At 41.4% G+C, this 23,343-nt stretch overlaps 1 protein-coding gene across 1 annotated transcript in view; it reads left to right on the top strand.

Annotated features, from left to right (window-relative positions):
* Positions 1-6,138: 6,138 nt before the first annotated feature.
* NTS (neurotensin) overlaps positions 6,139-23,343 on the top strand; it is a 56,311-nt gene continuing 39,106 nt past the window's right edge. The window contains 3 exon segments of the mRNA XM_082255435.1: positions 6,139-6,184; positions 6,187-6,312; positions 9,259-9,320. Of these exon segments, the coding sequence (XP_082111561.1) occupies positions 6,154-6,184; positions 6,187-6,312; positions 9,259-9,320 (219 nt within the window). The 5' untranslated portion in view covers positions 6,139-6,153.

The raw sequence follows: 23,343 nt of genomic DNA, 5'->3' as shown, positions 1-23,343 counted from the left end.
CTCCAGAGAGAATAGGTTCAGTGCTTGTAGTCTTTCCTCATAGCTGATGTCCTCCATTCCCCTAATTATTTTTGTTGCCCTTCTCTGGACTTTCTCCAGTTCCAGCACATCCTTCCTGAGGACCGGTGCCCAGAACTGGACAGCATACTCCAGATGTGGCCGGACCAGAGTCTTGTAGAGTGGGAGAATAATTTCTTTATTTCTGGAGTGAATCCCCTTTTTTATACATCCCAGCATTCTGTTGGCTTTGCTTGCGGCGGCTTGGCATTGCATGCCACTGCCAAGCCTGTTGTCTACCAGTACCCCCAGGTCCCTTTCCATCCTAGACTCACCCAGAGGTTCCCCCCCTAGTGAGTAGCTTGCTTTCTGGTTTCTGGCCCCCAAGTGCATTACTTTACATTTTTCTACATTAAATCTCATCTGCCATGTAGTTGCCCACCCTGTTATTTTGTTCAGGTCTGCTTGCAAGATTTCCACATCCTGCATAGAAGATATTGGCATGCCTAATTTAGTATCATCTGCAAATACTGAGATTGTACTAGATATCCCCTCCTCTAGATCATTTATGAATAAATTAAACAGGATTGGTCCCAGGACAGAACCCTGGGGGACCCCACTTTTCACACCCGCCCAATCCGAGTACTCCCCATTAATCATCATCCTCTGGACTCTCCCCTGGAGCCAGTTCTCTATCCAGGTACTCACCTTATGGTCCATACCTACCTTCCTTATTTTGTACAGTAAGCGTTTGTGGGGAACGGTGTCAAAGGCCTTTGCAAAGTCCAGATACACCACATCCACAGGTTTACCTTTATCTAGGTGGCAGCTCACTTCATCGTAGAAGGTTAATAGATTGGTTTGTTGAGAAGCAGGCAGCCGCTTCATTCTTAACAACCGATGAGTCATCAGCTGTAAGCGGGGATACTCACTGAAAGCTGAATTAAAAAAAAGAATTGCTGGCAATAACAAAATCGGGACAATACAGCATGGGGTCCCCCTCAATGCATACCAGGCCCTTTGGGTCTGGTATGGATTTTGAGGGGACCCCAAGCCAATTATTTTTTTTTAAATGGCATGGATTCCCCTCAAAATCATTACCAGACCCTTATCCAGGCATGCAGACTGGCAGGTCAGTAAAGTGAGGGGACAAGCAAGCGCCCCCCTCGTCCTGAACCATACCAGGCTACATGCCCTCAACATGGGGGGTGCTTAGGGGCAGCGGGGCTCTACCCCACAAAGCACCTTTTCTCCAGGTTGATGGGGACAGGGGGCCTCTTTCCCACTACCCTGACTGGTGGTTGTGTAGGTCTGCAGGCAGGGGGCTTTTCGGAATCTGGAAGCCCCTTTGTTAAAGATGCCGCCCCCTATGTAAATGAGTATGGGGTACAAAGTATACTCAATCGCCAAAAAAAAAAAGGTGTAGCGTAAAAATTGACAAAGGTATTTTTGGACAAGTCTTTTATTTAAAAAACAAAAATAAAAAGCAATGTCCCCCTGATGTAGATCAATCGTCAAACACGATGTCTGCCACCACTACCGACCCGAAAAAGGGAAAAAAAGGTCCACTGCCGCCAAAGGCTCCCACCGTCTGCCCGCTCTTTAGTCTGACAGTTCTTAAATAACTAAGGGGAGGGGCCACCCAGTGATATAACCAAGTGATCCCATCCCCTTGTGAAATTGTCAACCCAGCATGCCCCTGACAGTTTTTAAAAAACTGAGGAGCAGGGTCACCATTGTTAGAGGGGATTTCCAGATTCCAATAAGCACCCCGACTGAAGACCCCCACAACCACTGGCATGTGTTTTTTTTTTATTATAGCATATGCAATTGCTACACAAGCCTTATTGTAATTGAGCCCCGGTTCACACTAATGCGATCAGAGAAATTGCATATGATTCAGAGCGCACTGCTCCTAAAATCACATGCGATGTCTGTGCAGTGCGAGTTCACCCATACAATTTGTATGGCTGAATTTGCACCGCAATCACAGTGAACATGCACAGGACTGTTTTTTTTGGTCTGCAGCAGAATTGGATCACATCAGTGGCGGACGGTCTATAGGGGGCGCAGCCCCCCCAATCTGTGGCCAAAAAAAAAGAAAAAAAATGACCATTTTCAGCCCTCTAGGGGCGCCGGACCTACTGGTGGCTATGGGGGGGATGGGGTTTTGCAGGCAGAGGCGCCGATTGGCGGCCTTCTGGGGGTCATCGGGGGTGCAGAGCAATGCGCCCGACACTCCCCACTTTAGTGATGCCCTGGCTGTGATTGGTTCAGACTCCAGCCTGGACCAATCACACAGAAGGACATCCCGGGTGACGTGATGCGTGGGGGCGGTGCATGCGTCAGTCACTCACCGTCCCGGCATCACGTCATCACCTTCCCGCCAGTGTGAGTGAGGTAAGTGAAGTGATGCCTCAGGGGGGGCCCACACACTGCTTTGAAGGGGGCACACACGCACGCTGATCTCTGCAATGAAGGGGGCACGGCACGCTGTTCACTGCATTGAAGGGGGCTCTGCATTGAAGGGGGCACGCACGCTGATCTCTGCATTGAAGGGGGCATGCACGCTGATCTCTGCATTGAAGGGGGCACGCACGCTGATCTCTGCATTGAAGGGGGCATGTATGCTGGTCACTGCATTGAAAGGGGGCATGTACGCTGGTCACTGCATTGAAAGGGGCATGTACGCTGGTCACTGAATTGAAGGGGGCATGTACGCTGGTCACTGAATTGAAGGGGGCATGTACACTGGTCACTGCATTGAAAGGGGGCATGTATGCTGGTCACTGCATTGAAGGGGGCATGTACGCTGGTCTCTGCATTGAAAGGGGGCATGTACACTGGTCACTGCATTGAAGGGGGCATGTACGCTGGTCACTGCATTGAAGGGGGCATGTACGCTGGTCTCTGCATTGAAGGGGGCACGCTGGTCACGGTTTTGAAGGGAGCACACTGGTCACTGTGCATTGAAAGGGGGCACGCTGGTCACTGTGCATTGAAAGGGGCACGCTGGTCACTGTGCATTGAAAGGGGGCACGCTGGTCGCTGTGCATTGAAAGGGGGCACGCTGGTCACTGTGCATTGAAAGGGGGCACGCTGGTCTCTGCATTGAAAGGGGCATGCTGGTCACTGTGCATTGAAAGGGGACACGCTGGTCACTGTGCATTGAAAGGGGCATGCTGGTCACTGTTTTGAAGGGGGCACACTGGTCACTGTGCATTGAAAGGGGGCACGCTGGTCACTGTGCATTGAAAGGGGGCACGCTGGTCACTGTGCATTGACAGGGGGCATGCTGGCCATTGTGCATTGAAAGGGGGCATGCTGGTCACTATGCATTGAAAGGGGGCACACTATACCTTAATTACTGAAGGCCCCTTTCACACTTTTGTGACCTCAAAGTCATGCAATTTTTACAGCGTTTTTTGCCGCAAAGCAATGCCTATTACATTTTTCTGTTTGCGCCCCCCCAAAAATTTTGAGCACCAGCCGCCACTGGATCACATGGTGGTTCACACCAGTGCGATCCGATTTCTGTGATAACTGTCAGATCGCACTGCAATATGCGATCTGATCTGGGGGTGTCGCTAACTTTGAATTTACACCACCAGTGTATCACATATGGCAGCGTTACCTGCCTGTGCTGCAGATGCGATGCGGGAACATGTAGTATATTTGCAGTGTTCCTGCATCGCAATAGTGTGAACTGGTACTGAATGTTATTAAATATTAACTTTCCTTTTCATCTTGTATTTTTCTGTAAAATGCAATTCAATATGGCAACCTAGAGGTATCATTTCCTGCTTGTATGACTGGCCTAATGATTTTCCCAAAAGTGTGCACTAAGATACAATCAGATTTTTGGAATGCCTTGCAACAAAAATGTCATATTTGGTGAGGTACTCCCAAAGGGAAATTGCATGCAAAGGGATGCAGACCCTGCTACTTCCTTCACTTTAATACTTCAAGTGCAGCAGCTGATTGATATAATTATAAAGTCACACTGATTCACTTTACACATGGACACAGACAAACAGATGTTTTTTTCAGAATAATAGGTAGGAACCTGCAACAAAGTTTGTTAAAATCCCTGTGATGCTGATCACCCAGAGGTGAATGTTTTTTTCACAACAAAAGTGGAGGTACTATTTAAGGAAGAACCCCAAAGCGGCTGTTTGTGTAGGTGGGATTTGTACTGTGCCAATCCCTGCTGACCCTCCTCTCTTATTCATCTCATGTGATTGGCGCAGTACACATCCCGCCCACACAAACAGCAGTAGTAATAAGATGCTCTGTCTCGTGGTTCTTCCTTAATCCCTCAAAAGAGCTAGAAGAGAGCCAGAATCTCTGGAGGAAAAGGTAGAGGGACAGATGTCATTCCATTTGTAGCTTTAGCCCAGTGACAGCCTGCCAGAATAGGTAGGATCTGTGACCGCAGCTTCCCTGTGCAGCTCTGCTTGAGGAAACCACATCTGTATTATACATTAATGCCCCTATACTGTACCCTCCTGAGTCTGCCTAACCTCCCACTGTGCTGTGCCTTCCTGCTCCACCCTTGTACTGTGCCCTCCTAACCTCCATATACTTTACCTTCCTGCCCACCCCACTGTGCCCTTCCCCCCTGTACTGCACCCTCCTGCCCCCGCTGTACAGTGGTGCCAACCGCCCCCCCCCCCCACGTACTGTATTCTCCAGTTTCCCCTGTAAATATGTAAGTTATGTAAGTGAAAATATTTTTTTTGTCAGGCTATATGGTGCCGCATGATTTCTAATAGCAGCCCTGCATATATCCATAACATTGAGGGTTCAGTGGTACTTCACAATGCATGCCTCTTTCAGACCTCAAAATATTGATGGTTCAGTAGTGTATTAAAATGTCTACAATATCCTATCACCCTACTGTGGGTAAAAAATGTAGTTGTTGGTGATAACATGTGCATTCTCTCTCATGCAGTACATACCCACTCTTCATGATGTAAATGGTGTTTGTTTTATTTACCGCTGTTTCTCTGACCCCCGTTTTACGTGGACTATGCAGTACTTTTCATGTGTCCGTATACGGGTTTTGCAAGTTTGTCTGTTGGCTGAGACTTTGTACCTTGCACTTTTATGGGTATTCCGATTGCTGATTTCGTTGATTGTATTTTGATGCACTTTTGTAACATTTTCTATTGTTCAATAAAGAATTTGAAAAAAACGTCTACAATATCACTCCACTCAAACCCTTTGGGGCTTCAACACCCAACCAGGACTAGAGGTTTAGTGCTTTAGCTATTCCTGTGAAAGTTATTGCACTGTACAGCACTTCTCCAGTTCTAGCTTCTGTGTGGAGGATATTCTACAAATATACAAGAGCCGCTATGATTTGGATAGCTAATGCCATTATCCCCATTGATGCATTGTTTTTTTTTTAGACAACTTCTGAGAAAAAAAAGTATTAATATTTACAATCAATTACAATCATTTATAACTTACAATTAAACCTCACCTCTGTTCTACATCTGCAGTTGGATGGTAATTTAAGTATAAAATACATATTAATATAAATATATCATATACATGATTTTTATCCCAACACTGATCATTTGAAAATATAAAATTCAACATGATATAGCACCTATTAACTATCAATCAAACAAAATCTAGCCGATAAAACATTTTTTTTAATGTCTGTGGACACTTTTGGAATAGTGCAGAGGGGAAAAAAAAGAAGTTAGGGTTCATTATATTCTTTTCTAGAAAGAGTTTTTTCTTTTCTCAGATCACAGAACAATGTTGTGACAAAGCATGGTATCATCAGTGTTAGCAGCATCAGGAAACTGTTCGCAGTGTGTACTACTACTGAGTTCCATTCAAGTTATTTTTATTTTGCAAAGTATTAATTGCCAGCTCCACAACATGACTAATAAAAAAATGACAGGAGATCCTTTTTAACTACTTTTGCGCTAGATAAAAATCCCAGGACGTCATTGTGTTTACGTCCACAGACAGAAATCACCATTACCAACGTGCGTCATATTGTTCGCAATGAGAAGATGCTATATGAAGCAGCAAGGGCTGACAGAGGTGGGCTGGGATATATTCAAAGTGCTCTCCTGTAGACTTGTGACATCATTTCACTGCTTATATACTTGGGGTGGATCCAGCACTCTCATTATGGTACACAGCACTGAGAAAGAGAAGATCTGTCAGTCTCAACTGCATTTTTGTCTTTGAATGGACTAAAGTTTCCTAAATCATTCATGATGCCTGGACTAAGGTTTCAGATGGTGTGTCTGATGCTTCTTGCTTTTACCTGCTGTGGGATGTGCACAGGTAGCGTACAGCTTTACTATTCTGAACTGTTACTATGTTTTTGTGACTATTTCTTCTTGCTTGTTACATGATAGAGCTGAGCAGCAAAATAATGCAAGCTAGTATATATCTTATTGATGTATTTGTTGTTATGCTGAATTGTGTCCTTTGTGTTTTACATGTGTCAAATGAAGAGTGCTTGCTTTTATGAGTTACTTGCCATGTAGGACATAGTGTATTTTCCCATAGTAGATCATACCTAATTTACAGCTTGCTGCTTGTCATGAAAAAAAATGAGAACTGTGTATCGTGAAACAGCTTGCATGAAAGCATCATGAAAATACAGCTGGTTGGGTACATAAATAGATATGAAAAAAGTGTTGTGGCTTATAGTGAACTTGTATTAGAACCTTTACCCTTCTTGCAAAATACTAAAGTGATATAAGTCATACAGGGAGGTAAAGATAATACTACTAGTTATTTTTTGTGTGTGTTATGCACAGAAAAATCATTTCTGACAAGCCTGCAGCCCATTCTAATTTTGTACAAGGGCTTATTATAATTGAAAAGCATGCACCTGTTCATAGTTATTTCAACCTGTTTTGTTGTGGGTTTGCAGATGCAAAGAAAGTGAACCTGTGGTTGAAAAACGTTATTCTCATCTACCTGAGCTCTCCAGGAGATCAATAATTCAAATGCACATATATTTCCTTTGTACTTTTCTTCTAGCAGGCAAAATCTATAAACTGCATAAAGTCCTAGTACAGCCAGCAGGTACAGGGAGAACTCATTAGAAACACCAAGCATACCCGGGTACACCAGGTTCTAGCCAAAAGACAAAAGCATAAGAGTAAGGCTAGCTAAAAGTCATATGTTGGTTTTCCCTAGGTGCTCATGGTTTTATCCACTCATAAGCTTGCTTTATTTAGTTTACCTTATACCATGGACAGGACAGTACAACCGGAGAAGTGACATTTCAAGGGAAGCAGTGCTGGGAACTACACTATTAAGATTTGACCACCTCAATACCCAAGGGATAAAAAACAAGTGGATTACTCCAACAGCTACCAAAAAAAAAAAATCAGTTTTGGACTAAATTATTGAACCTTTACTAATCAAAGTGAATTTACTGACTAATTGGTATCTATCTGCCAGCGAAGGTAGTCGTGATTCAGTGATTTTGGATCTCTGCCGTCTAACATGTGAACATTGGGTAACAGATGAATGCTCTTTTTGCAGTACAATCAAAATATGCATTGTAGATTGAGAATGTGTAATTTAACATACCAGATTAGTTGACACAATAAAGCATGTATACGGTTATGGTCATATTAATGTCGTAAAGGTATGTGATAATGTTTTCTGTCCATATTATCAAGAAAATCTTGTACTTTTATCACAGTTTTTGGCTTAACCTGATTTCTGATGGTACTGTACTATAGGTATGTTGTTAGGTGCTGTACCTCTTGGCACCTGAGTTGAATATAAGCGCTGTGTAAACTGTCAGCGCTATATAAATCCTATATAATAATAATATAATAACATAAATCATTAGTAAATGTAGTAAATCATCAACTTATTCTTCGCCCATTAATTGCCCTGCAACAGAGCAGATGAAAATGTCATGGGACAATATTGGAATACTTTTCTCCGTGTAATTAGTTATCATTTTCTATACGGCTACTGGCTAGAATCTATTTCCTAAGCAGCAGCATAGAAAGAACTGAGCAGTCAAGGCAAATGTAAACTCTTATTTTAGATGTTAGATTTCACATGAAACAGCTAAATAAATGGACAATGCATATATTGTTCATATTACATTTCTTTAATTTACAAGTATACAGCACTACATTACAGCCAAAGGGAAATATTTAACTAATTTATAAAGTACATTCACTATTTAGATTCACCTGAATTTTAAAATGTTAAAACCACATTTACCGAAAATCAGCAATTGCTAAAGTTACCTTTGTCCCGTCATAGATGCAATGAATATTAGCAGCACATGTGGCTAATGTGTCTAGATTCCAAAGGGCTTTATAAGACTGATTTATAAAGAATGTTCTGAGACAAAATGGAGCTGATGACCATAACTACTAATCATGTTAGTTTCCAAATATGAGGAATTTAGTTACTATGGTAAACATCCAATTTTTTTCCCAGTTTTCCTTATTTCAGGTTCTTATATAGCACTGTCAATTTACGCAGCGCTTTACATATACATTGTACATTCACATCAGTCCCTGCCCTCAAGGAGCTTACAACCTAAGGTCCCTAACTCACATTCATACATACATAGCAGGGCCAATTTTTTTATACAGGGTCCAATTAACCTACCAGCATGTCTTTTCCTTGCCATCCATCTCCGGTATCTTTGTGTTCTAACTTAATAATTATAAATATTTGTCCTTAATAGGTTTAATTTAGCTAATTTAAAAAAAGGCAATAAAGAGCATTACTGTATTCAGATCACTAAAATATGTTTTCTTGTTAGTCGCTTTAGGTTACTGCACTTTAAACATTTGACTTTTCCTTATTAAAAAGTCATAGAATTTAAATATAGTTTTTCCTAAACTGCTGAGCACATAATCTTTGCACAGCATCTTGTGAGCAGTAAAATTCAACATATTTTAAAGGGCACAGTATATGTAAATTACCTATGGCACCGCACTGGCTCAAATGTTCATTTACATACAATTAATGTGGCTCACTATTTGAGCTAAATAACAAGTGCTTACTGGGGAAAATGAAGAACCCTTATTAATAAGCATGTTTTGTGTTGTGGCATGACAAATGTGCAGCATTATTGTAATATATATTGAATATTAACCAGTATAACCCAATATAAATCAATATGTTTTTTTAAAAACTATTGTTTATTTAGTAGTTATTAGTATTAGTTTGGCACCATGCATGATTTTATAGATATATTTTTGCATATTTTTATGTTTTTATTTCTTGTTATAGATTCAGAAGAAGAGATGAAAACACTAGATGCAGATGTACTTAGCAATATGTATTCATCAAAGGTGTGTCATTTATTTCTAAGTGCATTTTTAACTATATTTAGTTTTTGTTTAGTTAAATAAAACAGTCAAGCAAATGATTCTGCAAGCAATAGAACAGAAGAACAGCATTCTATTAGGCTGAAAGGGAGAATATTATAACCATTTCTTATACTTCTGTATGCCATGAAAACCGTATTCCTTTAATCTCGCATAGCATACTTTGACCCGTTTATTGTTGCCTAGAGTGGCACTATTGGGCAATCATACCTATTGTCGAAAGTCAAAGATTCTGTCTTAGTGCATTAAGAGCTCTCCAGGATTTATGACTTTACATACTGTATGTGCAATAATTTCTAGGAGTTATTTACTAGAGAACTATATTTTTCACGTAGATAAGTAATCCTGGGTTCACTTTGAGCTCCTGACCATGTAAACCATGTATGGATTTTTTTTTACTAAAAAAAAAAAAAAAAGGTTGCTTTGCACATGATTGGGTGATTGCAGTTAACATATCTCCAGAGAACAAAGTGAGTGTATTACTCTTTTAGTAAATCAGTCGCTTTGTATTAAATTAGGCCTTTATGATAACAGGTGCCAGTCATTTGGGCAATCATTTACTGATGGGTGATCTGTCAGTCATAACTACTAATGTAGGAAAAGCTCAAACTATTAAATGTCTAAATTCTCATAAATTTTACATTACAAAAGACAGTTACACTATTATGTGCTCCATCTAGTAATCATGCCTCATGGATCTCATTTCCTAACTTTAAATAAGTGGCATATGAGTGATATTAAAGCAAATTAGCTTTAATCTTCTTTTTACCTCTAGTTATATGATATCATTTGAAACTACTTGATAGTACTCCTAGATATCTTTTCATGTTTCTTAGCATTAAATCTTTATATAAAAGAAAGACATTTTCATAATAATTCATATAATAGTACTGATTAAAACATTATAAATGCTTGACTGGAAATCTGGTAAAATACATTTTTAGCGAGATGTGAGCTACATCATTCAAATGAGGGTACTATGTGAATCAAACATAGGTTGCTAGCGTAAATGGTCCAGGATCCAAATTGCATATAATGATGGATAGCATAACAACCAAAGATAAAAATTCAATCTAAGCAAAGTTTTAACAACCAAATACTAGAGTTAAGATCAAAGGGAACTATATATTTTATTGGGTTAACTGTATTTTAGCTTTCTTTTAGGTTTATATGTTTTTAAACTATTTTTTTATATTTATTAAATATACATTTTTTTTTTACCTATAAACATCAAATGCATACCACTTCAATCCTGGGCATTTTCACCCCCTTCCCGCCCAGGCCAATTTTCAGCTTTCAGCACTGTCGCACTTTGAATGACAATTGCGTGGGTCATGTAATACTGTACCCAAATGACATTTTTATAATTTTTTCCACACAAATAGAGCTTTTTTTTGGTGGTATTTAATCATCGCTGGGTTTTTTGATTTTTCACAAAAAAATAAAAAAAAAGACAGAACTTTTCGAAAAAAAAAAACGTTTTTCTTAGTTTCTGTCAGTAAATTTCATAAATAAGTAATTTTTCTCCTTCACTGATGTGCACTGATGAGGCGACACTGATGGGCACTGATAGGCTGCACTAATGGGCACTGATGAGGTGGCACTGAAGGGCACTGATGAGGTGGCACTGAAGGGCACTGATTAGGTAGCACTGATGAGGAGGCACTAATATGCCGCATTGATGGGCACTGATAGGTGGTACTGATATGCGGCATTGATAGGTGGCACTTATGGGCACTGATAGGTGGCACTGATGGGCACTAATGGGCAGCGCCGATGGGCAGCACAGATGAGCAGGCACTGATGGGCACTGACCTGCATCACTAATGGACACTGATTGAGGTCACTGGTGGGTACTAATTGGGGTCACTGACGGGCACTAATTGGTGTCACTGATGGGCAGCACAGATGAGTAGGCACTAATGGGCACTGACTGGCATCACTAATGGGTACTGATTGAGGTCATTAGTGGGCACTTATGGGGTCACTGATGGGCATTGATTGGTGTCACTAATGCTGGTATTTTTGCTTTACTGCAATCAGGGCACTGATGATCAGTGCCCTGATTACTTGTCCTGTACTCCCCTTTGAGAAGGAGCCACTGATTGACTCTCCTCGCCACACACTCTGACAGTGTGAGGCGAAGAGCACTGATAAACGGCACTTCTGCATTTACATGCGACCGGCTGTGATTGGACACAGCCGATCACATGGGTAAAGAGCCACGTCATTGGCTCTTCACCAAGATCGGGGTCGGTCCGTGCTGGAACACAGCACGGCTGGGAACACCATGCTGAGCGCCCCCCACGGGCACGCGAGAGTGGCTGTTTTGGGGCGCCGCGATATAACGTCTTCCCAGAATAAGATCAGCTCTGCTGTCATTTGAGGGTGGGGGGCCAGCAAGTAGTTAAAAAGGATTTCCAATGCACCATGATGTACCAAAATAGACAGCACAGCAAACATGTTTTTTTAATTTCCCATGCATATGATTGGGTATTTAACGTACACAGCCTCACCATATTTACTAAGTTCATAACTACTAATGAATATTTTCTAATCCTTTAATTAATTAACCCACTTTGGTCTTGAAAACAATTGGCCTCTTTTAGCCTATATGAGAATGATACAATGTTTCACATATAAAAAAGGAAACTAGAGCTCCACCTGTTGGCTGAAAACTGTGTTATATTAAAATACAATATTTCAGTTTTACTTGACTAAAATGAGTACAAATATTTAATTATATTATTTTAGTGCTGACCACAATAAATAAAAAAAGAAAGTATGATCATCCCTACTGTATGTTTCTTTTAAAAAACAGGTTATTTGTATTAAATATGAACCCAGGCATAGCGTTTTTATATGGGGCAATACACAAGAGTCAAGCTTAATTATTAGGTAATAATACTTATTACTTAATTATTAATATTATTATTATTATTATGCATTGAAATATAAACACATGCTTTGTTATGCACAAATTGGCAGTAAACTTCACATGTGCGAACATATGAGATCTTACACATACACAGAAGAACTCTCATTCCAACAGGACCACAATTCTTGACAGATTACCTTATAGTTCCTGAATATTCAAAAAAATCACAGCAGTCAATAGTAATTGTAATATTTTTCACTTACCGTATATCTTATGACATGGTCCTTAATATCACATTGTGTTCTTTTGCTTAATTTATATTTTGATAAAAAAAGAGCAACCTAAATTATAGAAAAATGAATGCATGAAGAGGTGTTCTTACAATATTTGTATAAAAAAGAAATACACCAGACTTGTTTGTGGAAATAATAAAGAATATGGTGCAGCGCTAGATATGCAATAAGGATCAACAATAAATAAATTAAAATGGAATACAATCCATAGAACTATTAACCACTTGCCTACTGTGCACTTATACCCCCTCCCATCCAGACCAATTTTTAGCTTTCAGTGCTCTCACACTTTGAATGACAATTGCGCGGTCATGCTACACTGTACCCATATGACATTTTTATCATTTTTTTTTCACACAAATAGAGCTTTCTTTTGGTGGTATTTAATCACCTCTGGGGTTTTTATTTTTTACAAAAAAAAAGAAAAAAGACAGAAAATTTTGAAAAAAAAAAGTTTTTCTTATTTTCTGCGAGTAAATTTTGAAAATAAATCAATACATTTTTCTCCTTCACTGATGTGCGCTGATGAGGCTGCACTGATGGGCACTGATGAGGTGGCACTTATGGGCACTGATGAGGTGGCACTTATGGGCACTGATGAGGAGGTACTAATATGCCGGACTGATGAGCACTGATAGGCGGCACTATTAACACTGATAGGCGGCACTGCTGGGCACTGAGAGGTGGCACTGCTGGGCACTGAGAGGTGGCACTGCTGGGCACTGAGAGGCGGCACTGACGGGCGGCACTGATGGGCACTGATAGGCGGCACTGATGGGCACTGGCGGATGGCACTGATGGACACTGACGGGTGGCACTGATGAGCACTGATGGGCAGAACTGATGAGCACTGATGGGCAGCACCATCAGTGCCCACACTCAGTGCCCATAGTGCTGCCAGTCAGTGCTCATCAGTGCCTAGATGAGCAGGCACTGATGGGCACTGACTGGCAGCACTATGGGCACTGATTGTGGGCACTGATGGGGGGCACTGATGGCGGGCACTGTGGGCACTGATGGTGGGCACTTTGTGTATGTTTTTTACCTTGTGTAATCAGGGCACTGGTGATCAGTGCCCTGATTACATTTTCCTGTGTCCCAGGCGGCTGATCGGCTCTCCTCCTTCCTCACACTGCAGTCTCTGTGTGAGGAAGGAGCGCTGGCGATGAGAGATGATCTCATATGTTTACATATGAGATCATCTCTGATCGCACGGCCCGATCACGTGGTAAATGGCCGCTGTGATTGGCCATTTACCACGATCTGTGATTGGCTGTGTCCAAGGGACACGGCCAACACAGGTTTTCCCCAATGCGCGCTCGCGGGAGCGCGCGGGGAGCCTGTGTTTGGGAGGCCGTTTAAAGACGGCCTCCCGAAAATGTGAGTCCTCGCTGCAGCCGTCTTTCGGCTATAGCGCGGACCGGAAGTAGTTAAAAAAAATCCATGGAAATGGGATAAAATATGCACAGAAAGTCCCAATATGTAAGAGTTGATAAGTTCATTCATGTAAAAACAGCCCAGAGAAAGTGCACTGTGCAATGTCCTAATCCAAAGAGTGCTCACACACTGTGAAAATCCTCCACCGGTATTGCTAGCCTCTCACCTGAAAGCTGCAATACAAACAGCATAGGTTGTAACCACACACTGGCATCTGAAGACATGCACTCGGCCCAGGTACAGCCACCAAGACTCCACTAAGCAATGGATGGATTCCTTATCCTCTTTATTGCTTGTGGAAATAACTTCTTTGAAAGGCATTGCCTCCATTTTTCTACCTTAACAGACCTGCTTTACTGTGTGTTAATCTAATCACAAGACTGAGAATACACTTGAGTATTTTTTTTTCCTGGAAATATTATATTTGCTGTTATATTTATTACATTAGCTATGTGCTTGTATACCTGCACCTGCACCAAAAAGGACTGAAGTCACCCATTATTGGGCAGAAACCTGTATGTCATAAGCTTAAGGTACACATATCTATATCGTTTACCTGATAAAGGTTATCTGTCTAAATGAAAACAGATATTATTTAATCTTTTAAAATACACGCAGCCATCCAATAGCTTAGGAACATTTTCCTTCACTGGGGCAACTGAAAGCTGTCACATACCCAAGAATGATTCATTTTAATAAAGGTTAATCTGATCTTTTATAATATGAGCAATTCAGTACATATGGGGATGACAGCACCTGCACAGACCAGTCTTTTGATAGGACATTTGAGACTAGGCAAGGACCAAAATGCTATACTATTTACTAGGAAATATATATAAACGATGGCTACTGGTATGCACAATCAGTAATCAACTAAGTGTTTAATAGACAAATAGGCAATCTATGTACAATCTGTTGATCTTTTCAAAATGCTTCTTTTGACATTCACACATAGGGGTTGAGTTACTAAAACTGGAGAGTGCAAAATCTGGAGCAGCTCTGCACAGTAACCAATCAGCTTCCAGGATTTTTTGCCAAAGCTTAATTGAACAAGCTAAAGTTAGAAGCTTATTGGCTTCCATTCACCGGTGCACCATATTGTGCACTCTCCAGTTTTAGTAAATCAACCTCACAGTGTTAGTGCCTCAGTGCACTGCTAGAACTTTTTTCTCATGGCCATGAGCTTGTAGTGGATAAGGTGCATGATACTTCTAGGGATGGGCTTTATGTTCAAGTCGAACGTAAGTTCGGTTTTGAACATCGGGTGTTCGTGTGTTCGCTGAACACATGAACATCCGAGGAGCTCGGCGGGAAGTTTGCCCGCCGGTGAGCGCCCCATAATGTACTGCGCTATTGCAGTGCATTAAATGCTTGGCTTTGGCCACGGAACAATGTCCTGCCAGAACCATGATTGGCCAAAGGCAGGGTACTTTTGGCTAATCATGGCTCAGGGTCAAAGTCCACGCCCCACACTATATAAGGCTGCTGCTTACATAGCAGCCGTGTATAGTGTGTGACAATAGAGATTAGGCAGGTAGTTAGTGGATAGTGAGTTCAGTCAGATTAGTGCAGTCAGTATAGTATACAGGCATACTCCACTTTTAAAATGTATTGATATGTTGTAGTCCTTGATCTTATCTGGGTGCTCCCCAAGTTTGGTGTCTATGTCACTTATGGTTCGAGAGCAGTACCATGTCAAGCTGACTAAGATTTCCTATAGACACCAATGTTAAAAATGGGGAGCAGTGCCATGTCAAGCTGACCAATATTTACCATAGACGCCAATGTTAAAGATGAGGAGCAGTGCAATATCAAGCTGACCAAGATTTCCCATAGATACCAATGAGCGCTGAAAGCTGAAAAGTGGTCTAGGCAGGAAGGGGGTGAAAGTGCCCTTTATTTTGGCGATTAAGGAGAACCCTATCACAGAATTTAAAAAAAAAAAAAAAATGTTGTGAGGTTCCTTCCCAAAATCTATACCAGGCCCTTTGGGTCTAGTAAAGATTTTAAGGGGAACTCCATGCCAAAATTGAAAAAAAAAATGTTGTGGGGCCCCCAAAATCCATACCAGACCCTTATCCGAGCGCGCAGCCTGGCAGGCCAGGAAAGGGGGGGAAGAGTGGGCGCTCCCCCTCCTGAACCATACCAGGCCACTTGCCCTCAACATGGGGAGGGTGCTTTGGGTTGCCCCCCAAAGCACCATGTCCTACCGACAACCCTGAGCTGTGGTTTTGTGGGTCTGCGGGTTGGGGGCTCTTAGGAATCTGAAAGCCCCCTTTAACAATGGGGCCCCCAGATCCCAGTTCCCCCTCTATGTGAATGGGTATCGGGTACATAGTACCCCTACCCATTCACCAAAAAAGTGTAGAAAAAATAAAAACCACAGGAAACAGTTTATTAAAAAGAAAAAGGGGGAAAAAGTGTCCCTCAATGTAAATCCATCCTCAAATATATAAAATGCTTCCCCCTCTTAGGAGGCTACCTGCCGTATGCACGATTTTTGGCTTTGACAGTTCTTTTATAGGCAAGGGGTGGGCCACCCAGCTACGTCACCCAGTGGCACTACCCCCTTCTGACGTCACATGACGCTATGTGACGTAAATGGGTGGCCTTGCGCATTGCCTATATAAGAGCCTATATAAGTAGCCTTTTAAGAGGCAAAGCATTTTTTTATTTTTTTTTCTATTTTTCGGGTTCGGCAGGCATTGCGATTGACGATGGATTTACATCGAGGGACACTATTTTTTTTCTTTTTAATAAAGGACTTGTCAAAAACTGTGTTCTGTGGTTTTTACTTTTTTATACTTTTTTGGTGTATTGGGTACGGGCTCGCTCGTCTCCCCCCTTTCCTGACCTGCCAGGCTGCATGCTCGAATAAGGGTCTGGTATGGATTTTGGGGGGAACCTATGCTACTTTTTTTTCTAATTTTGTGGGGTTACCCTTAAAATCCATACCAGACCCAAAGGGCCTGGTATGGACTGGGGGGACCCTATGCGTTTGTTTGTTTTTTTTTTAATTTTCTTTTATCTGTATTGCTGGGAGCTGGCAATTCATTACAGCCACAAGCAAGTTTAAATGACATTTTTTCCTTTACAAAAGTCAAATATTGCTTCAGCAGGCTCCATACATCGTATAGATGTGCCCCTTTACAGGCACATTAAGGTGACCCCCCAGGCAAAATATTTAAACGTTTTCATTTTTATTCTTTCACTTTAAGCATCACTGCTCCTTTAAAAACAATCGTTTTAATTGTATTTATTTTTTTGCATTGATACATGTCCCCCAGGGCAGTACCCAGGTCCTCATACACTTTTTATGGCAATAACTTGCATATAAGCCTTTAAAATAAGGACTTTTGATTTTTCCTGTTCATGTCCCATAGACTTAAATAGAGTTTCCATGTTCGCTAGAACTTTTTCCCTATTCGAGATGTTCTAGTGCAAACCAAACAGGGGGGTGTTCGGCCCATCCTTAGATACTACTGTTTTCTTGCCAGTTTGGCTGCAGGATGAGGTGTCAGAGGTGATGGCAAAATGCACAGGACAGCCATGTCATTCTTAGAACTGCTGACGGGAACTGTTCAGGGAAAAGTGGTGCAATCAGGTTGTGGAGAATAATTTGTTAGTGTCTTAGGTCTTTTTTACTTAGCTGTGAAACAGTCTCCGGTTTTCCTTTTATAGCAGGGGTCTATAAGCTTTGCTATCCTGTAGACCAGGCATCACTAAATTGCAGACGGCGAGTCGGATCCGGACCGAGCCACTGTCCCATCTGGACCTGCAGTCTCGCCATTTAGGAGCCGCGTTTGTTACCCAGCCTCAGCAGCTGTAATCCTCTGCATGTCTGGGGATATGAATATACTATGCGAGGGAGGCACAGCTCTGCATTGGGGGCAGGTAATAGTGCTGGTACTGAGCTGACTTCGGGAGGCGCGGCTCTGCATTGGACAGGAGCGAGAGCTGGCGGCTGCTTTTCATATTAACAAGCAAGTGATTGGTGGTAGGGGCAGAGGACACTACAGGAGGGGGTGATGTAAGTGGAGGCATTCCTTGAGGGGAGAGGCTGGCTGGATATCCAGAGGGCAGAGCACACTACTGTGGGGGGGGAAGGGGGTGGGGGGGATTAGTGCTGTATGGGGCTGTGAAGGTAGGCAATGTTGTGTGTGTGGGGGGGGGGGTGCTGTGAAGAGGCAGGGTTGTGATTTGAGATGGGGCAGTTCTGTAGGGGAGTGAAGAGGGCACATCACACTACTGTGGGGGGGGGGATTTGTGATGTAAGGGGGCAGTGCTGTGGGGGGGAGCGATGTAAAGGGGGTGTGTGTGTTGGGGGGTTGATGTAAAGGGGGCCGTTGATGTGAAGGGTGTGTGTGTTTGGGTGTTGATGTGCAGGGAGCCAGTAATGTGAAGAGGGGCAGTGCTGTGGGGGAGGGGTGATGTGAAGGGGGTGGGGGCAGGTGATATGAAGGGGGACAATGCTGTGGGGGGGTGATGTAGAGGGGGGGGCAGGTGATGTGAAGGGGATCAGTGCTTTGGGGGAGGGGTGATGTATAGGGGGTGGGGGAAGGTGATGTGAAGTGGGCAGTGCTGTGGGGGGCAGATGATGTGAAGGGGGAAAAGCAGACTACTGTGTAGATGAGGGATTTGTGATGTGAGGGGGGTGGGTGATGAATAGGGGGCAGTGCTGTGTAGGGGGGGGCAGAGGACAGTACTATGGGGGGTAATGATTTAAGGGGGATGATAACTGCTTTCAATAAAGGGGTTGTGTTATGTAAAGGTGATTCAGTACACTACTGTGAGGAGGGTGGGGGTGATGTGAAGGGGGCCTGAGGATACTACATTGAAGGGCAAACTATGAAGTGAAGATGTAAGAAGGGGATTGTGACATAAGGGGGCTGTGATGTACAGGAATCTTCGCACAAACGATTCAGACCTCTGCTGGAAAAAAATTTACTAATCGGACCTCCGTAAAATTGAATTTAATACCCCTGCTGTAGACTAGTGTTATGCTTGTCATTATAGAAATATGTAAGACTGAAGCTTCCCATGTTTGGAAAATATAAATCTCTTCACCTTCCGCTGGAATACTTAATTTCCATCAGTTTGGCCACCATTACCACATCTGCTAGACAGGGGATAGAGGTCTCATCTCATATACAGAAGAACAAACAAACATTTCCCCTCATCATTCACAACATAACTATTATCTTCCTTCTGTGTCTTATATGGGGTTTTTCTCCACTCTGGAATCTGAAATCATGTTAATTGATCTTGACAAAGACTGCAGTGCTGCTTTCCCCTCTACCTCAAAAGGAGGAGGATCAATGATAGGCCCTACATGACACATCCTTCTATATGAATACTGGACAGGAGCATTGCAACAAGTCAGAAACTGAATTGCTTGCTGAACTTTTTCAACATTCCTCTAATAAAAAAAAAACACAAATGACATAATTTATGTAAAAGTTTTCCCTGAAGAATCAGATTTTTAAGTGTCACACAACCAAAAGCTGCACTTTGTGCTGAGTGCAAGGAAACAAACTAGTGATCGACCAATATAGTTTTTTTTAATACCGATACCGATATTTTGGTCATCGGATATTGGTATAGGCCGATACCGGGCGATATTTTCGAACATGGAAAAAAAAAATATTTTTATTTTTTTATTCAAAGGTACTCCTTGTGGAGGGATCTGGGGGTCTTAAAGACCCCAAACCCCTCCTCGGCACTGAAAAGCATTCAAAACGCCAAGTTTGGCTGTTTTGAATGCTGTCAGTTTTTTTAATTTGGCGCTGAGTACCCGGAAGTGATGTCATGGCATAATTTCCTAGTTTTTTTCCATGGAGACCCGAATGCGGCTTTGATCGGGTCTTCTCTTCGGCGGCGGTGGAGGTAGGATGCCCAGGTCTCCCGGTGGGACAGGAGACCTGGGCGAGCCGCGAAAGACAGTGGGAGGGGGGGGACATCCCCTGCGGCTCCTTGTAATGACAGCCCAGCGGCTTCTCAGCCGCATCGGTTGTCATTATAAGTCAGCCAACCGTCGGCTATGGACACCGGTACCGAGATGATGCCTCTAGATGCAGGCATCAATCCGGTACATGCACTTTCCCTAAATATCGGCAATATCGGTTACCTCAGGGGCCGATTCTGATATATCGGGGAAAGTGCATATCGGCCCCTGATATATTGGTGTTGCCGATAATCGGCCGATCCCTAAAACAAACACTCCCTACTTTGCCTCTATCCTAAGAAAGATGGTGGTTAACTGTGTTTCATTTCTAGTAAAGGTAGTCAGGTATGTGGGAATAACATTTTATAATATTGAGAAGAACATTTTAGCTGAGCAACATCTGGTAAAATGGATGTTTATATTTCAGTGCACAAGTAGTTACTAAGTTTAAACATATTTAGAATCTTGTATGCATAGTTCCATGGACACAATTTGGGGCATTAAATCATTTGGGGGGTTAGATAGAGATTCTTCAAGCATTGCCAGAACTGTTTTCAAACTCTGGATATTTTTTTTTTTGGAATTTCCTATCCATTAAAAGTAGGAAATAAGATAAAAAGTTTGGCTTCTGACCTGGAGAAGCTGCTAGAAAGCCTTTGGTTGATTTGTTGATGGTTTCAATCAACAAACTTGTCAATTGTGTGGCCTTTTTTCCTCATTACCATTAGGCGTAATATGGCATCATAGCACTTCATCTTACATGTACAATCTAGAAGACAAGCAGAAATTGACTATATTGCTTTTGATGATGTATAGTGGCTTTGTAAGAAAGACATCTAGGTGAAGAAAGAAGGAAATAACTGTGGAAGTTATGATTATGGAAGTTTTACCAGTTCCTGTTTTTTTATATTTGCTTCTTAACATTGATCCACATTGTAAGTACAATGCTCTTAGTTTTCATCACAGCTACTTCTCCACATGCTGGTTGTTGCATGTCTCTAACTTTTCGGCAAGAATCATTGCTTTGTGAGAGATAGCTTACTGGGGAAGGACATCATTGTTATGCCCCATACACACGTGCAGATTATCTGCAGACTTTTGTCTGCAGACTTACCAAAACCATATAATATGAGGTCAAACCTAAACACTTTGAATTTGTATGCAATCCGGCGGGCCCTTGCACTACATAGAAATGGTAAGTCTGCAGACAAAAGTCTGCAGATAATCTGCACGTGTGTATGGGGCATTAGGGTCTTGTTAGCTAGACAATTATAGCATGTTTTTAGATGCACTGATCTTGTTTTTGGGATCTGTTTGAGATGCTTTTGTTTTTTTTTTTTAAAGCTACTTCTAACCAAGTTGATTTTACTTCCCCTTTCACCCTAATGGGAAGACAAACAGCTTAAGGTGAACAAATGTTATGAACACATGGCCTTAGAAGAAAATGCTCAACTTGGCTTGCTCTGTCAGGCATGAGAATATTTTTTATCAAAATGAGTTTGAATTAAATTGATTAGCTGATATAGCAGTGGCAGTGGCATCAGTAACATTTTGGACTGGTGAATATTTAGATGACAAAAAAACAACTACGAATTAAGAGCATCATTTTGTTTTCTTTTCAGACATTCCATCATGGATGAATGGTGTTTTTTAAGGAATTGGAAAAGTAAAAGAATGAGTAATACAGTCACTGGTGCTGTTGAAGTTGGCCATTTATTTTGGATGGGCCATTGTGTTTTAGCTTGTAATTTAAACTTCATCTTTATAATTGCTGTAACAGAAAATGGAGATTTTTCTTTTTTTTTTTATATAGACAATTGCAACATTAGATGATCTTTGGTTTATGAATGGAAGCTTCAGTTATGACAAGGAGTAATGAGATTGCCATTGTTGTCCATTGTGTTTTTATCTTTGCACAGTGTGAAGGCATCACCTAGAATTTCTAAAGTCTGAAGTAAAAACATTTAAGCCTTTATTTGCATACGCTTACAATATAAATGTCACCTGCTAATGGGGAAAATACATTTCAGATGTAATGTTTCCTCATAACACCACTGCCATTCCCCAAGATCCCACAGGTGTTTGTCCCTTACCTAATGGGCTAGAGGCAAGAGTGACATTATAAGTGCCACAGATATTCACTTTCAGTGATGCACTGCTTCTGGATTCTTGTGACTTTGCTGATATTGTGCAGCAGCCTATCATCTTCAGCACCACCCATTTCCAATTGTTTGTTTGCCCCTTGTAATCTCTAGAATGGTTCCTCCTATCTACCACTACATCTTCCTCATCAATAGACCTTACATTCCCTCCATTACTCTAGTAAACTATGAACCATCTTAAAATCCTTTCTTTTTTTTTACAACGTGCTTAAAAACCATATCCCAGTTTTCAGGATATAGCCAAGGCGGTTAGAGGTAGGGTGTTAGCGCTATACCAAAATCACACATTTTATGTATTGTTTTGTGCATCCTACCGTTTTTGCAGTTGCTGCTTGGTATTAGGTGTTGTTTCACTTGAATAATAGTGACTTAGTATCACCACATTTTTACCTTGCCTTAATACATTTTATGATTAGAGGGTAATAGACTATTGCCTTGGTTGAGTAAAAAAATGTTTGAGTGACTTAAAACCACATTCACATCTGATTCACAAAATATGATAATAATCATCAAAAATGTATGAATGAATTTGTGTTCCTCTCAAGGTACAATTATTTCTAGGCAAACTGGGGTATCTGCACATGTTACATGCTGAACTGCCTAACCAAACAAAAAATGAAAAAAAAAAAGACTTTTGCTTTTAAAAGTATATTTGGATGTAACAACATGTCAAAAGGTAGTGCAAAGCTTAAGTCTTTATATTAGTAGTGTAAATCGTAATCTTTACTTGAGTATTACATTCATTATGTAACAGCCTATGTTTCTGGGTTGTTGAGTTACTTTTAAAATGTATCAACGCCCCTAGAATTTCTAAAGATCTGTACATTTTTGGGTCAGCAGCAAAAATGTAAATATTATATTTGTTCCACCCCATGCCTTATTAATAAAAAAACAGAAGAATTTGGCCCAAATATAATTTCTTGTACTACACCTATGGCAATTTTAGCCCATAATAATGCTATTTCTTTTACAACTACCCTTTGTCTTCTGTCTTTAACCAGCTCTTTACCCATGTACATAGGATATCATTATGTAGGTAATCCCATTATATCCTCAGCATAGCGTTCATGAAGAACAGTATAAAAGGATACGTTCACTTTAAAAAATAAAATAAATGCACATATTTTTGCAGGTAAAAAAAAAAATGTGCATTTATTTTTTTTGAGCCTGCATGCTTTCATGAAGTTTTTTGTCTTCAATTCATATGTGTCTTGAAAATGTCCTTTTTTTGTAATATCAATTTTCTGATTATATCAGACGACTTGGGGTACAT

This window comes from Pelophylax lessonae, assembly GCF_965119305.1.
Source record: "Pelophylax lessonae genome assembly, chromosome: 4".
NCBI lineage: Eukaryota > Metazoa > Chordata > Amphibia > Anura > Ranidae > Pelophylax > Pelophylax lessonae.
Note: the sequence above shows the minus strand (reverse complement) of the source record. Positions and strands in the feature narration are given on the sequence as shown.